Source organism: Canis lupus, chromosome X, assembly GCF_003254725.2.
Source record: "Canis lupus dingo isolate Sandy chromosome X, ASM325472v2, whole genome shotgun sequence".
NCBI classification, from domain to species: Eukaryota; Metazoa; Chordata; class Mammalia; order Carnivora; family Canidae; genus Canis; species Canis lupus.
This window is the reverse complement of record NC_064281.1, coordinates 31336717-31352371: the sequence shown is the minus strand read 5'-3', so window position 1 is coordinate 31352371 and position 15655 is coordinate 31336717. Positions and strand designations below refer to the sequence as shown.

General features: G+C 35.2%; 1 protein-coding gene across 3 annotated transcripts in view; it reads right to left on the bottom strand.

Annotated features, from left to right (window-relative positions):
- The window catches only part of CFAP47 (cilia and flagella associated protein 47), a 509395-nt gene that overhangs the window by 56225 nt on the left and 437515 nt on the right, over nucleotides 1-15655 (bottom strand). For all 3 annotated transcript variants that reach the window (XM_025439582.3, XM_025439599.3, XM_025439591.3), the window contains 3 exons: nucleotides 8875-9034; nucleotides 7132-7226; nucleotides 3178-3330 (listed from right to left, as the gene is read on the bottom strand). In XM_025439582.3, coding sequence (XP_025295367.3) covers nucleotides 3178-3330; nucleotides 7132-7226; nucleotides 8875-9034 — 408 coding nt within the window. The remainder of the gene's footprint in view (nucleotides 1-3177; nucleotides 3331-7131; nucleotides 7227-8874; nucleotides 9035-15655) is intronic.

Sequence of the window (15655 nt, the reverse complement as noted above, 5' to 3'; positions counted from 1 at the left end):
TTTATCCATGATCTGCATAAACAAGCAGAATTCCCTTTAGTTTTATCTACTGGTTGAAGAAAAGGAAGTCGGCAGGGTTTCACTTACTTAAAAATTATAATTCCTACATTTCTTTAATGCTTCTACATTATTCACTAAAGCAAAATCTGTATTAAACTTACAACATTTCTGAGATAAATGGAAATGGTTTCCATCAGTCTGATTTCATTTTGAATAGATACTCTTTAAAATAGAGTAATTGAACAGACTTCCAATAGAAAATTCCCCTCTCCTGACATGTTTATTTCATTTTTTATAAATTTAAACAGTCTAGGATTCCGTTGGCATTTCTGCAATTACAAAACTAAAATTCAAAGAGAAAAAAACAAATAACTAATAAATTAACATAATTACAAATTAAATGTCTGTGCAACTTAATATTTTCTTAACTCACACAATACATACTATCAATACCTAGCTAGTAAATAAATAAGACAATAATTAGTGTAAACCATTTTTTTTTGTAACTCCAAAGATTTTATGAAGTACATTGGGTACTTGTAACATAGGTACTCATTTCATAATTCCATCTCCAGTCTTTAAATTATTACCTTCCAAACCATATAAGGAAAGAGTATGGGGGAGATTGTTTTAACATTTTCATAATTCATTTAAGAATATTTATTATTTCCAGATCCTCTCCCATATTTACTCTCAGAATACTTGTTTGCAAACAACAAAACTCTAGTTTGAATGATCTATTTTGGAAGACACCAAGGAGTATCCAGAAAAGTGAAAGGTAGTTGACTCTTCATGACTGAGCCATGTGTATAAGTTGATGAGTAGACAGAGAAAGTAGGCCTGATTAGAGAGGAGAAAAGCAGACATGCAGAGAAAAGAAAGCAAAAAATAAAAAAATAAAAATACTTCTCATCTTTACATATTACAGCTTCAACAAATACAGATAAACAGTAAGGGATTTGACATGCTGCCCAGAAAGTGACTGAAACTCTGTCCTAAAGAGTGGGGACATGAGTTTCACGGAAGGAGAGCTATGAGAGGTATGAGAGGTAGGAGTTTCTAGGCCCAGATAAACATTTAATGTGTAATAAGTTTTTAATAAGTACCTTTGGATAGATTGACCACAGATAGATTTTATCAGTCCATGGTAAATAAAGTAGGGCAGAGACTGCTCACTGTCTTTTCAATATTTATTTTTTCCTTTCTTCTTTTTTAGTAATAGAAAGTACTCAAATTTTATCTGGGCCTGGATAAAGAGATTACATTTCCCAGTTTTCACCACAGCTAGACATGTCCATATGACTGAGTTCTGACCAATGGCATACAAATACAAGAGATGCAAATATAAATGACGTATGCAACCCCAGGCCATGGCTTTTTTTTTTTTTTTTCTGTTTTTTTAGGCCATGGCTTTCAAGGGAACCAGATTGCTCTCCACTGCAGATGTGACAGCACAATTGACCTGCAGAAGGGGACAACACAGGGGATAGCAACAAGAGAAAAGGAATCTTGGTCCCTGGATGATCTAAGGGACCACATTCCCTGGGACCTCCTAGAAGTCCAGGCTTTCTTGTGAAAGAGAAATAAGCCTGTCTTATTTGTCATTGTCATTTGGTCTTGGTTAAAATAGCTGGTTAAATTCCTAGCACGTTTCCACCCCTTGGGTGTGGCTGGAAGCTCAAGAGGGTATATATCAAATTTATTAAGGTGTAACAACCACCCAACTAGGACTGACTTGAGCTGGGGATGACTATTCGTATCACTTTAGAAGTTTCTGGAATTATTTAAAAATGAACATTTCTTATTTATTTATATATTTATTTTAAATGATTATATTTATTTATTCATGAGAGACACAGAGAGAGAGGCAGAGACATAGGTAGAGGGAGAAGCAGGCTTCCTGTGGTGAGCCCGATGGGGGACTCCATCCCGCACCCCAGGATCACGCCCTGAGCCAAAGACAGATGCTCAACTGGGGAGCTACCCAGGCGTCCTGAACATCTCTTATTTAATAGAAACAGCCAACATTATAAAAAATAAAAAATTAAAAACTATTTTACTCTTATATACTCTCTCTATACTCATATATTCTATCTCTCTTCACTTATATCTCATTTATATTCTTTGATCACAGAAATAATTAAATCAGACACAAAGATAATAATACTAAATTCAATGTAAAAAAAACTATAGATATGAATGAGAAAACCAGAGAAGATATATTATTTCTGCAGGAATTTCATACTTAATTTTGTGGTCAATTTGTTTTTTAAATAACACTTAAACACTGATTTTCCCCCCTGATTTTAATAAAATACAGCCATAGGAGATTTCCCTTTCAATGAGAAATAGGAACATTCTACCTCAGTTCATCTGGAAGACAGCTGAAAAATAAACCTTGTATCACTGGGATTTGATTTTGCCAGATCTTCATATTAACTTGTTGAAAAGTTTTCTTTAAAATTTTAAATGCCAGAGGGATTATTATACAAAATTTATTTGGGGATTGCATCTAATTTATGTCAATTTTTCAATTTCTTTAAATACAGAACACTTTTTGCAAGGTCGTGTTTCTGAATTTAAAACTGTAAACGTGGCTTCAATCATATTCCTTAAATAAAGGAAGAGTTTAAAAGTGAAGGGATGTGGATTTTAGTTACTACAGTTTTTTCTCTTCTCACTGATGACAGAATAATAATCTATTCTTATAAATACATTAACAACTATAATTATTTTCCTTTTGGAAATGACCACTATATGAAGAGAACAAACATCACTGAACACTTGCTAAACAGTATTTTAAGGATATATTGTAACTGAAACATATTGGGTGTGGATTTTCATGTAACTGAGGAATCAGCAAATCGCAACTATTTTTTTAAATAGAATGAGTTATCTTCTTTTTTTTTTTAAGATTTTAAATATTTATTTGAAAGAGAGACAGAGATAGTGAAAGAGAGAGAGAGAGAGAGAGCAGGAGTGGGGAGGAGAAGCAAGCTCCCCACTGAGCAGGGAGTCCAACATGGGGCTGGATCCCAGGACCCTGAGATCATGACCTGAACCCAAGGCAGGTGTTTAACCAGCTGAGCCACCCAGGTGCTCCAGCAAACTGCAATTTAAGGAAATTGAGTTTTTATTTATTATCATTTTTTATATCCATGACTGTGATTCTCTTACCATCAATATCTTCATAAGAACCACGTGAATTTCTTTTTGGAATCACTATAAAATCTGTCGAATCTAAGATAGGACTTTCTCCAAAAAAATCACCAGTCAGTGTGACTTCCACCTCCTGTTCTATCCTCTTCCTGGACTGACATTCTACGACAACTATAGGAGAGAAACATTTCCAGTTGAGATGGAAGAAAATGAATTATGTCATGAAAAATATCCTTTAGCATACTTTGACTTACTGTGTCTGGCATTAACACACACACACACTAACATTTTGGAAGCAAATAAGAATATTAAATAATATGTAAAAATAGCATGACAAAGATTAACCTGGAAGATATACACTAGATTACAGAAGATTATATTAAGATGTAAAATTTGATTCAGGAACTCACCTAGTTATATCAATAATTCAACTGGTGGTCATGAACATGTGAATTTTTCAGCTATCTGTATGTTCATTGTGGCAAATACCCAGCTCTACTTACATAGTAATACTATAGCAAATACCTTCAAATAATTTTTAAAAATAAGTTCTATAACATTTATTTTGTAATAATACTTTAAAAATATTTCCTATTCTTTATTCACATGTACCTTAAAATTCATATTTAAATTATTTCAGTAAAATATTTTGATTTTCTCTTGTGAATTGCTTTTAAATTTACAAAGTACACTAACAGTTAAAAATAAAATTGAAAAAAATGATAATGATTTAAAATTCATGTTAAAATGTGATTATAATTTTAATTTAATATACAACATTAAAACTTTATCCATATATATTTTTTTTTATCCATATATTTTTAAAGATTTATTTATTTATTTGAGATAGAGAGAAAAAGAGAGAGATCACAAACAGGGGAAGGGGCAGAGGGTGAGAATCTTCAAGCAGACTCCCTGCTGAGCAGGAAGCTGGATGCAGGGCTCCATCCCTATGACCCATGAGATCATGACCTGAGCTGAAACCAAGAGTTGGATGCTCAATCGACTGAGCCACCCAGGTGCCCCTGAAACTTTTTATATTTTTTTTATATATATTAAATTTCAGTGTTTTCTTATATCAAGTACAGAGGTTGTCAGTGATCTTGTGAGAAACCAAAATATAATTTCTAAATACAACTACTAATTGCACAAAGGAGTAATAATGCATTCCCCTGGCATTAGTTCTATAATATCATGGGGCCAAGTATATTAGAGTCCACATAAATAAAGATATTATTTCTCAAAAATATATTAAATGCTTGGGGCACTTGGGTGACTCAGTTGGTTAAATGTCTGACTCTTGATTTTGGCTCAGACCATGATCTCAGGGTCTTGAGATTGAACCCCATGTTAGGCTCTGTGCTAAGGCAGGGTGGGGGGGGATGGAGTGGGGAGTCTGCTTGAGATTCTCTCTTTCCTTCCTCTTCTGCCCCTCTTCCCTTCTAAAAAATGATAAATAAATCTTTAAAATACATATGTTAGATGCTATATTTTTGTCAATTCAGATGCACATAAAACATTAATATAAGGGATAAATGGGAATCATAATATAAAAAAGCTTTAAAAATGTATTATATCATACTGTTGTGGCATCAGTAATAATATATTCATCTAAACTGCACAATCAAATAATGTCCTCAAATTTATGTTTTTTCACAATACATACCACATTTATAAATATCTAATATAAATTCATTTTTAATTCTCAAATTTACAGGTTGATATGGAACATTTTGAACTTAGAATAAGTAGTGAAATGCAAGATGTAAATTAAGAGGGTTGAAATGACTGAGGAAAATGTACAGGCTTCTCTGGTTTTAATTAGCTTCAGTCTTAAAGCATTAAATTGGAAATTAGTGTGATCAAAGTTACAATTAGTATCATGTCACTGGTCTTGTCCTCTAAGTCCTTCGGAAATTAGTGCCCTGGCAATGCACGGATTACTCAATCACAATGGATTCGCATTCCATTGTCTTCACACTGTGACAGTAGTAGAGTCTTTTCCAATTATCTGCCCCAATGGATAGGAGCAGATAGGAATACACAAAAAGAAGGGGTGGCTCACAGTACAACAAAAGTATCCTGGGTTTAAGAATAACCTGAGTGACAGACACACAAAAACAGAAAAGAAACAGTAAACATCGATGATGATGCAGTTGAGCAGGGAAAGCAATAGGTTATGTCTGATGTGTTCAGAAGAATGAAGGATGGACTGTACAGAAAGTAAGCAATATGTATTTATGTAATTGTACTTATTTTTTTCTCAAGGGCATTTGTAGACAAAAATAATTACCAGAATAGGCTTTAGACTTCTGCTAAAATGATTTAATAACTAATACACAATCTGTTTCAGAACACTGATGTTACTACTGGGTTGTGCTAAAGCAACACAGGCTATTTATAGAACTCACACTTGATTTAAAAATTGAGTAATTACCAACAGAAGTGACTTGATGGAAAATGCCTTTTTGTTTCTGCAGCATGTTTAACTTTCTTTGAAGAAAACTGCAAGAAATTTATGATTTTATGTTTTCGCAGGCGTTGTTTCAGACTGAAAAAAATCTGCTTTAAATCTTTAATCTGGGAAAAACAAAACTGTGTCTGCAGTCAACATGAGCAACGTTGCTGCTAGTATTTCAACAGAGTAATGTCTAGGCTTTATTATATCACTTTGATCAGATGACTGTATTATAAATTTTGAACCATTCAGCTCTATGGAAAATATACAAACAATTATATTCCAGAAGGAGATAAAAGAAACGCTTTGGCATTTTTCTGGAGCATTCAGAAGATAATTTAGTATATTTGAAACATTTATGTGTTGATAATTTTTTCACTTAAGACCAAAAATACTTCAAGTAAAATAAATGACATTTACTGTCAAAGGTACTGCTAGATATGTGGATTTTTCCTTCAGTTAAAATTAAATGACATAAGGCATTATGTAACCTTGGCCTTCAGTGTATCTGGGGAAATGTCATTATCCACAAGCAAAATTTACTATTTTCTCTTCTTTTGAAGGGTGGTGAAATAATATATGCCAGTAGAAGACTAACTCTGTTTCACTACCAAAGATTGATACTGGAAGGAGAAGAAAAATTCAAAATTTCAGGACTCCTTTTGGCTCATATGTATTGCTCAAGTGAGAGGCTCCAAAATAGGTATCTCTTTGCGGAGATGAGCAATTCAGTATTCCTTAGTTAGGAAGAACTATGTGTAAGGCCTGGTAAGAGGTTGCTTTACAGATATCTAAAAGGATTTGTGTTTCTTAGGCTTACTCTGGAAAGAAGATGAGAAAAGCAAGCAATGTGGAAAAAGTGAGAAGAGTATTGAGGAAAGAGAACACACAGAAACTTCAGAGAAGTTTGGAGTATGGGAAAGAAAAAGAGCGGTCGCTGAGAAAAAGAAAGGCATTTTAAGAGTAGGAATTTTTATGTTGTGTATATGGTAGTGAAGTGAACCTCCTTGAAAACTTCAGTACATTCCGACTGGTTTTTGGAGGACATCATACAAGTTTAGTGTCTGGGACAACAGAGAATAGAGGGATCAGTGTCCCCATAGGACAGTTCTTGGATGAGACTTAGAGTTACACAGAAGCTGGAATCTGGCAAATAAATGTGACGCAAGAACCAAAGTACCTGGGAATCTTATAGATCCAGGGCAGGTCTCTGAGTCCCTCACAGAATGTGGGATAAAGGGGCCTGAAGTTAATGTTATTTTCTATCTTAGCTGATCCCAGGGTTTCAGCAACAGGAAGAACAACAGGAAATGGTGTGGTTTGGTGGAAACATCATTGGACTTACGGTTAGGAGACCAGATTCAGTCCTGGCGCTCCTACCAGTAGGGCTATTCACTTCACGATTTACTTTCTCTGGACCTCAGTTCTCTTGCTTGTACCAGAAGAGACAGGATTAAAGGAGCCTCTAAGATCACTTGGAATCTTAGTGTTTTGTGACTCTACAGCATACCTACCTTGAGGGCATTTAGAATGTAGTGCCTGAGGAAGTCCAAGAATAGGGTATATCCAGTGTATTGCTTGGATTTCTCCACTTTCTATTCCCAGGGTTCTAGTTAGGAAGAGTGAACAAAAAATATGAACACTTTCAATATTAGCATAAAAGAGAATATTCATTATTAACTTAATGGTATTTTAGCAAAGCTCATGAATTTAAACTCTGATAGAGAGAAACTATGAAATACACCACATTTTCTGCAAGTGTTATGAACACTTCAAAGCAAACCCTGGGGAATTATCACAAAGAAAAATGTAATGCAAAGATTGTGAGATGGAACTTAAAACTGAAGAGCTTTTCCCCTGCTTTTAAAAGTTGGTATTTATTGATGTGACTAATATGTGATTAATCAGAGGTAATACAGTTCCTATGGGTTGTATTCTAAATTGGATAGGCAAAACACAAAACACAAAAAATGCCATTAAGTACAAGACATCAGAAAGTGATAAAGAGGGACGCCCGGGTGGCTTAGCAGTTTAGCGCCTGCCTTCGGCCCAGGGCCTGATCCTGGGGTCCGGGGATCGAGCCCCATGTCGGGCTCCCTGCGTGGAACCTGCTTCTCCCTCTGCCTGTGTCTCTGCCTCTCTCTCTTTCTGTGTCTCTCATGAATAAATAATAATAATAATAATAATAATAATAAAAGAAAGCGACAAAGAACCTACTTTTTGGGGATATTGGTTAAAAAAGGCCATTTGTCAAAATATTGTTAAGTCTGTCATACACCATCAAGACAACAGTAATTGTACAAAATGGTTCTGATCATTGTTGACAATTGGCTTTTCTTGTTAAAAATGAAACAGAAGACACAGCAGGCAGGACCAGCTTCACGAGCACATGACTTGAGCAACACACAGCACGTGGACCCCACACCTAGAATTGTTCCATGATTGTTTAACACACCACTGTAACCGTCCTGAAATTCTCAACCACTTTTGAACAAGGGCCCTCTCATTTTCATTTTACACTGGGGCCCACAAATTCATAGGGTGTCTTGACTATAGGAATGGTGAAAATCGTGGCAGAATGGACACTAATGGGCTCACAGAAAAGAATTTTTTTTTTAATGTGGAGAAGAAATATATACACGTAAGGCAAAGACAGAATTTCCTTTTAATTAAGATTTCTAGATCATTATTTAATTAAATTATAAAAGCAGAGAAAACATATATTTTGGATCATTATTGGAGTTGGCTTAAACTTCAGTGAAGCAAAGAGAATCCAAGCAATCTGTATCCTGGCAATAACACAGTACAGCAGTAGTCATAGTGGTGTTGCCTCAGGGTGTCATACACACCTGGCACAGGGCCATCACTTGGTGAATGTCAGCATCCCAAGTCCCAATACTTTGCCAAGACAAGCTGCTTCAGGTTGTTCTCTAGATATTTATTATTTGTTGTCTCAGCAATAAGTATTTTCCCAGTCAAAAAGAATCCCTTTGCATGTCTCTGACTCTGATTCATTGACATGATACTTAAGGTTGACTTGCTCATCACTCTGAACTTCAAATCCCTCTGAACGTCAAATGATATATATTCTACCCACATAACAAATGTATTTTCCTCTTCGGAACATATAAATTTCAACACCTCAGAGAATATAAAATCATGAGCTTTACATTACATAACACAGAACAGAAAGTGATCACGTCAGCGCCAGTCAAAATAAAACCATTTTTCTTCAATTGTCCTTACTTAAAAGTTACCTTTTCATCTCTGGGCTCAATTCGTCAAAATTGTCAATTGGCCAGTTTTCTCTGTTTGCCCTCATCATTTGAACAATGACCGCTGTTTTGTGTAATTTCATAATGTTGGGCATGAATAACACTGGGATATCTATATTCCCCTTAGGAGGCAATACGATTCCTATAAAAACCACAAAAATAATTTTTAATGTGGTAAACATTTTTAGAATATAGACAGCTGAAAATAATCTCCTAATTCCTGTATTGACTATCAGCTTTTCAAAACCACTTCGGAGCAAGAAAATGCTTTATGCTACATTATAAGTACCCTGCACTGGCTTCACCAATTTTCCTCACATGCCATCAACCCTATTAAAAAAACATATTTTATCCTGAGGCAAGAAGCTTCTCCTGAAAAGTCTGGAAGGGATGAGGAAATGTCAAAAGTGAAGGCTTGGGTTTCCCAGAGTGGTAAAAGAACCATAAAACCCACGAGTCTTTCCAAGTCTTACCACAGTTTTTTTAAGGATTTTATGTATTTACTGGAGAGAGTGTGCGAGCATGAGATTGGGGAGGGGCAGCAGAAAAAGGAGAAGCAGGCTCCTCGCTGCTGAGCAAAGCTCCATCCCAGGACACTGGGATCATGACCTGAGCTGAAGGAAGACCCTCAACCGACTGAGCCACCCAGGCGCCCCCCAAGTCTTACTACACTTTGCAAAAGCCAAAGCACAGCAATTTTTGACTCTTTAATTATTTTGTGTATTTCTTTTTCCTAGACCATAACAGCTCCAGGTTTCTGTTTGGAGTACTAAAGTTGTTACCAGTAAACTGTTCATTTATTTAATTGATCCACCAGGGAAGTCAAAGCTTATTTGTGAAAGAAAGGGGGATTTGCTCCAGGCTGTAAACACCAGAGGACAGAAAAACTGACAGAAAAACTGACGGCATTTTCTTGTGTTCTAATAAAATTCAAATTTTTCAACCTTCACTTTTCATAAGAACTGCGTACAAAATTTGTTAGACGTGAGCCTGCTCAGCTCCACCTATAGATTCTGGTTTATTCAGTCTGGGCTGGGGCCCAAAAGCTGCATGTTTAAGTACAGCTCCTTATGCATTCCAGAAGCAGATAGTCATGTGGCCACACTTTGAAAGAAAACATGCATCCTACTTACTGGACAAGTATGGGGAGATGGGGAGGTTGGAAGCATGGTGAGCTTCTGGGTATTTAAAACAGTGAGGATTTCCAAGGGATAGATGTCTTCTTTTATTTTGGAGAGTAACACTATTTCTTTATAAGAACAGAAGAGATTTTTGATTGTATTCTGGTTTTTATATTCTTTGTTATAAAATCAATGATTTTCAAAGCCATTTTGTCTCAGATGAGAACACTGTACTAAACTATTAAGAACATCAAGAAAAGACTTAGAAAATGGCCCTCTGGGGCATCTGGGTGGCTCAGTGGTTGAGCAACTGCCTTTGGCTCAGGGTATGATCTCAGGGTCCTGGGATTGAGTCTCGAGCTCCCCGCAGGGAGCCCTGCCTCTCCCTCTACCTATGTCTCTGCCTCTCTCTTTCTCTCTCTCTCTCTATCATGAATAAATTAATAAAATCTTTTTTAAAAATAAAAATAATAAAAAGTAAATATCAGATAAATATTCATATACATTAAATTCTGGGTTTTTAAAAATAAATAAATAAAATCTTAAAAAAGAAAAGAAAAGGGCCCCTCTGCAAAATGTCCTGTCTCAAAATTCTTATAAATTTTTAAACATCACTCCTTCAGGAAATGAAACTGTTCTATCTCATAGCATAGTTAATAGTAGTTAATAATTAATATGACTACTACTTAATATTTATTAAGTACTTACTATATGCCAGGCTCTGTGCTAAGTATTTTTCACACAATACCTCACTTCATGTTCAGAAAATCACTGTAAATTACACGCTACTATGTTTCTCATTTTAGAGGTGGAGAAACTGAGACAGTTTGGTTAAAAAACTTGCCAAAGTCCCAGTGAAAGTTTGTGTTGCTAACTAAGATACCTAAGCAATGTCTGCCGTCTTCAGCTTTGTCTTTATGAACTCTAGATGTTTAATGAATCATTGCATTCAGTGGATAAAAGCAGCAAGAGCTGGAATAGGATAGGGTAAAGAGTTGGAATAGGATAAGAAGAACAAGAGCTGAGTCAAATAAATGATTTACACATCCCCAAGGAAATCAAGTTCAGGAATGATCATTTACCCTTACAAAATTCTATGTTACCACTAAAAATAGATTTCACTATGGCTAAAAATAAAACCTAGACATTTAGATGGTGTAAGGAGCCAAGAGAAAGATACGAAGGGGTAATTCATTACCAACACCATGTTTCTTATAATATTTGAATTGAAAGTATAGAAAGACAATGCTATGATAAATAAGCCCATTTAATTACAAATCCAGTAGCCTATTTGTGACTGTAATGTCTTACCAGTCTACAAGTAGAAATAGCTCCCTGCTGAAGTGATCTTAAGTTTCCTTAATTGTCATGTTTGAATAGTAAGAATCACTGTGCTATTATTAACTTCCATGAAATCAATAAAATTTAACAAAAAGAACTTGGAGAATTTATCAAGTTCATTTTGTGTCTCACAAATGAGTTTTATTTTCTGTGGTTTTCCCATTATCCTGTAAAACACTATTAGTGTTTCCTTCTTTTTTTTATTTTAAAGATTTTATTTATTTATTCATGATAGACATAGAGAGAGAAAGGCAGAGACACAAGCAGGCTCCACGCAGGGAGCCCGATGCGGGACTCAATCCCGGGACTCCAGGATCGTGCCCTGGGCCAAAGGCAGGCGCCAAACCGCTGAGCCACCCAGGGGTCCCGAGTGTTTTCTTCTAATACCTAAATGCTTTGGTTTTTATAGTTATTTGATCCATTTGTAACTTAACCATACATATGAAATGAGGAAGAAATGTATCCAATGTTGCTGATTTTCTATATGGGACTAATTATACAAAACCACTTATTTAAAAGTTCCCTGACTTGAAATGCTGCCTTCATGGCATGTCTATACATATTTTACTTTTTTTTCTGAATTCCCTAGATTTCTTTGGTCTTTCTTTCTCTTCACTTGTACATGCCACATTGTTGTAATTACACATGTGTTATTTTCTAGTGGGACTAACTGCCTCCTCCTCCAGCTCATTTTTAAAAAGAATTTTTCCACGTATGGAATGAAGGGTTCTTTAGCTCCAGGGGTGGCAAATAGTTATTTTATTTTATTTTATTTTATTTTATTTTATTATTTTATTTATTTTTAAATAGTACTTTTAATGGAATCACCCTACATTTATACTTTTGGGGTAACTGACATTTTTGTCTATTCATGATCTATCCAAGAGCAAGCATTGGCCTTTATTTTATATTTTTCATCTGGGCATTGTATTAGGTGCTTCTAGGTTCTTGGAGTTGCTTTTCTGCCAGTTTCAGTTTTCAGTCTTGCTAGAGGTTTGTTTCAGCATCTTCACATGTATTTAGCAGGAAGCTGAGAGGAACCACATCAATTTTTTCTTTCTTCTGACAAGGAAATCCAGTTAGTATGATGATTACTATACTTCTTAGGTTGATAAACATATTCTAAACTCAAACATTTTCTGAGCTTGCTTCTTTCTGTTTTCTCCCATTTCCATATGGTAACCACACAAACAAACTTACTTTTTTCTATTACAGTTATCATTCTTCAGGTTCAAAACCCTAATAAGCATGGGGGGATATGCACATTTTATTTTACATAATTAATTTTGTGGATTTATATATTTTATGAGAGGTATATATTATTTACAGAATTTTTGAAACCTTGATAATACTTCATGCTTAGTATCTGAGAAATGTTACAAAGTGTGATATTACTGTTTTGCCTTTGAAATCTCCTATGGCCTTGTTGCACTTAGCATTCAAATTTTATTCAGTATATTTTAAAACTGCTACTTTGATTGCTTTTGATTAAAGGTGTTAGAAATATTTATGGACTGATCTCTCATTTGAAATACAGAAATTGTACAATGCTTTAATGGCTATGAGGTTTCCTTCCTTCTTAGAAGAAAATCTTCTCAAGAGAGTAGCATAATCCTCATTTTAGAAATGAAAGTATTTCATTCTAGGAGATTCATTTTTAATCACTTTAGTGATATGACATTACTGCTTTCCACAGCATAAGTTCTAATATTTAGCATGGCAGTAGGAATGACCCATGTCAGGTAATCAAAGAGATACTAAGAAACATATTAGCACCCTAAGTCATGCTATTATTTTGGTTATCACGGTTTATTTTAAATAAGAGTACAAGTTTTATTTTTTTATTTTTTAAAAGATTTTATTTATTTATTTATTCATGAGAGACACACACAGAGAGAAGTAGAGACACAGGCAGAGGGAGAAGCAGGCTCCATGCAGGGAGCCCGATGTGGGACTTGATCCCAGATCCTGGGATCACCCCCTGAGCCAAAGGCAGACGCTCAACCACTGAGCTACCCAGGCGTCCCAAGAGTACAAGTTTAAATTTTAATTTAATTTAATTTTTTAAAGGGTTTTTGGAGAAATCTTTTTTTTTTTTAAACATTTTATTGATTTATTCATGAGAGACACACACACAGAAAGAGAGAGAGAGAGAGAGGCAGAGACACAGGCAGGGGGAGAAGCAGGCTCCATGCAGGGAGCCTGACATGGGACTCGATTCCGGGTCTCCAGGATCATGCCCGGGGCTGAAGGCAGTGCTAAACCGCTGAGCCACCCGGGCTGCCCTAAATTTTCATTTTAAATAAGAGTATAAGATGAACATGACTTGTCATCAACCATTTCAAACATGAAATCTATGCACTTTCTACTTGGATGCTTTATAGTTTCAATAACCTATTTCAAAAGTCTTTAAGTTATAACTAAAAAATGGAACAGAATTGTTAATGTGGTAGTTTGGAGAAGAGTCCTTTCATTGGTTCCTGTGGAGATGCTATGGGCTGAATTATGTGTGCCATTGGTCTCCAGCCACTGACAGGATGAAGCCCTGATCTCCTGTATCCCAAAATGTGACTATATTTGGAGTTAGGGCCTTTATAGAAGTGGTTAAGTTAAAATAAGACTGTCAGGGTGGGCCTTTGTCCAATATGATGGGTGTCCTTATAAAAAGAAGAAATTCAGACACACAGACACACACCTGGAATGTGCAAACCCCGAAGGAAAGACCATATGAAGATACAGTGAAAAGGCAACCATTTAAAACCCAAGGAGTAATGCCTTGGAAGAAAACAAACCCCCCAATTCCTTGATCTTGGACTTCCAGCTTGTAGAACTGTGATAAAATAAATTCATTTTGTTTAAGTAATTTTTAATAGCCAGTCTAGTGTTTAGTTATTACAGCCCTAGCAAACTAATCCATGAAATTATATTTTCTTATGTTAGAGGCTGAAGTATGGGATGCCATTGAATTTGCTTACAGAAATTCTACTTCCAGATTCTCATAACATAGAGCAGATAAAGAAAGTTGACTCGGATTGCTGTTTGGCTGCTATGATCATGGAAAAACTAGGGATGAAGCATTTTTCCCTTTCTACTTGTATCTCATCAACTGAATAGAGGCATCTAATGAATAGCAAAAAGGACATATCAGAGATTGTGTTTTCTTCGTCAAGGATTAGAGACTGTTGCTGCTTTGCGTTGTCTATCTTTTGAAGAGCTAGCTAATGCTTGAGATTTAACGAAGAAGTTGTTCAAGGAAGACACTACCAAGGGGACTAGTGTAGAAAAAGTAAGCAGTAAGTGGAAGGTCATATTTACTAAAACAGGTAATTGGGGCAAAGACACATATCCATGCTTCTTAGAAAAAAAATGTTCAGTTTGGGATATATAATGCTTTAAAAGTAGATTTTGGAGTTATTCAACACAAATATGATTGCTGAGGTAAATTTTACACCAGGAGCTAAGCAACTGTAAGGTGAAGTTTTGTGTTCGCTTTTTAAGTCTAAGAATTCATTAGCAAAAATAAAAACAAAGTAACACTTAAAATATTGATTTTAATGTAAACACTTCATTGTTGACTCAAAATGAGTGAAAAAGCCTCCTGACCAGATGCACAATGAATGAGAGAGTTTTCCATGATTAAAGGCCATCAAATACATGCTGCATAAGCACTGACAGTGATGAGAGAAGGGTTTTGGACTTTGAGTGCTGGAATAGGATATTTTCATGTTCCTTCCAGTCCTAATATTCTATGATAACATTTTTCCTCATAAATAGAAAAGATAAATAAGATTGAAAAATTAATTTCAGGGAATTGAATATTTTCTTGGAAAAGTAGCTAATTTTATTTTCAATTAAAACTATCCACAGAAAATTCTAAGATAAAATAAATGTCTACTACTACAACTAATATACTTTACTGATCAATTACCATGTCCTCCCTGCTCCTGCATCATACTGTGTGTGTGTGTGCATGTGCGCATGCAAGTGTATGTGTATGTATGTGCATGTAAGATCTCTCTCTTTACTACAGGAATACTCTATGATATAGTGTAGAGCATGAGCTTTAGAAGTTTCAATGTTTGCTCTGTTATTTGCTAGCATTGGGAAAGTTATTTAAATTTCTAAGTGAGATTTTCCTCCTATGAAAAAAGCTAATGTAATATACATATCAGTGTTTTGCTATGGAAAGGTACTATTCCAATTCCATTCATATAATCCCATTTTGTACAGTATACATTATTTCTACACTGTTTTATACTTTCATTTATTCATTCAGAAAATATTATATGTCATGCACTATA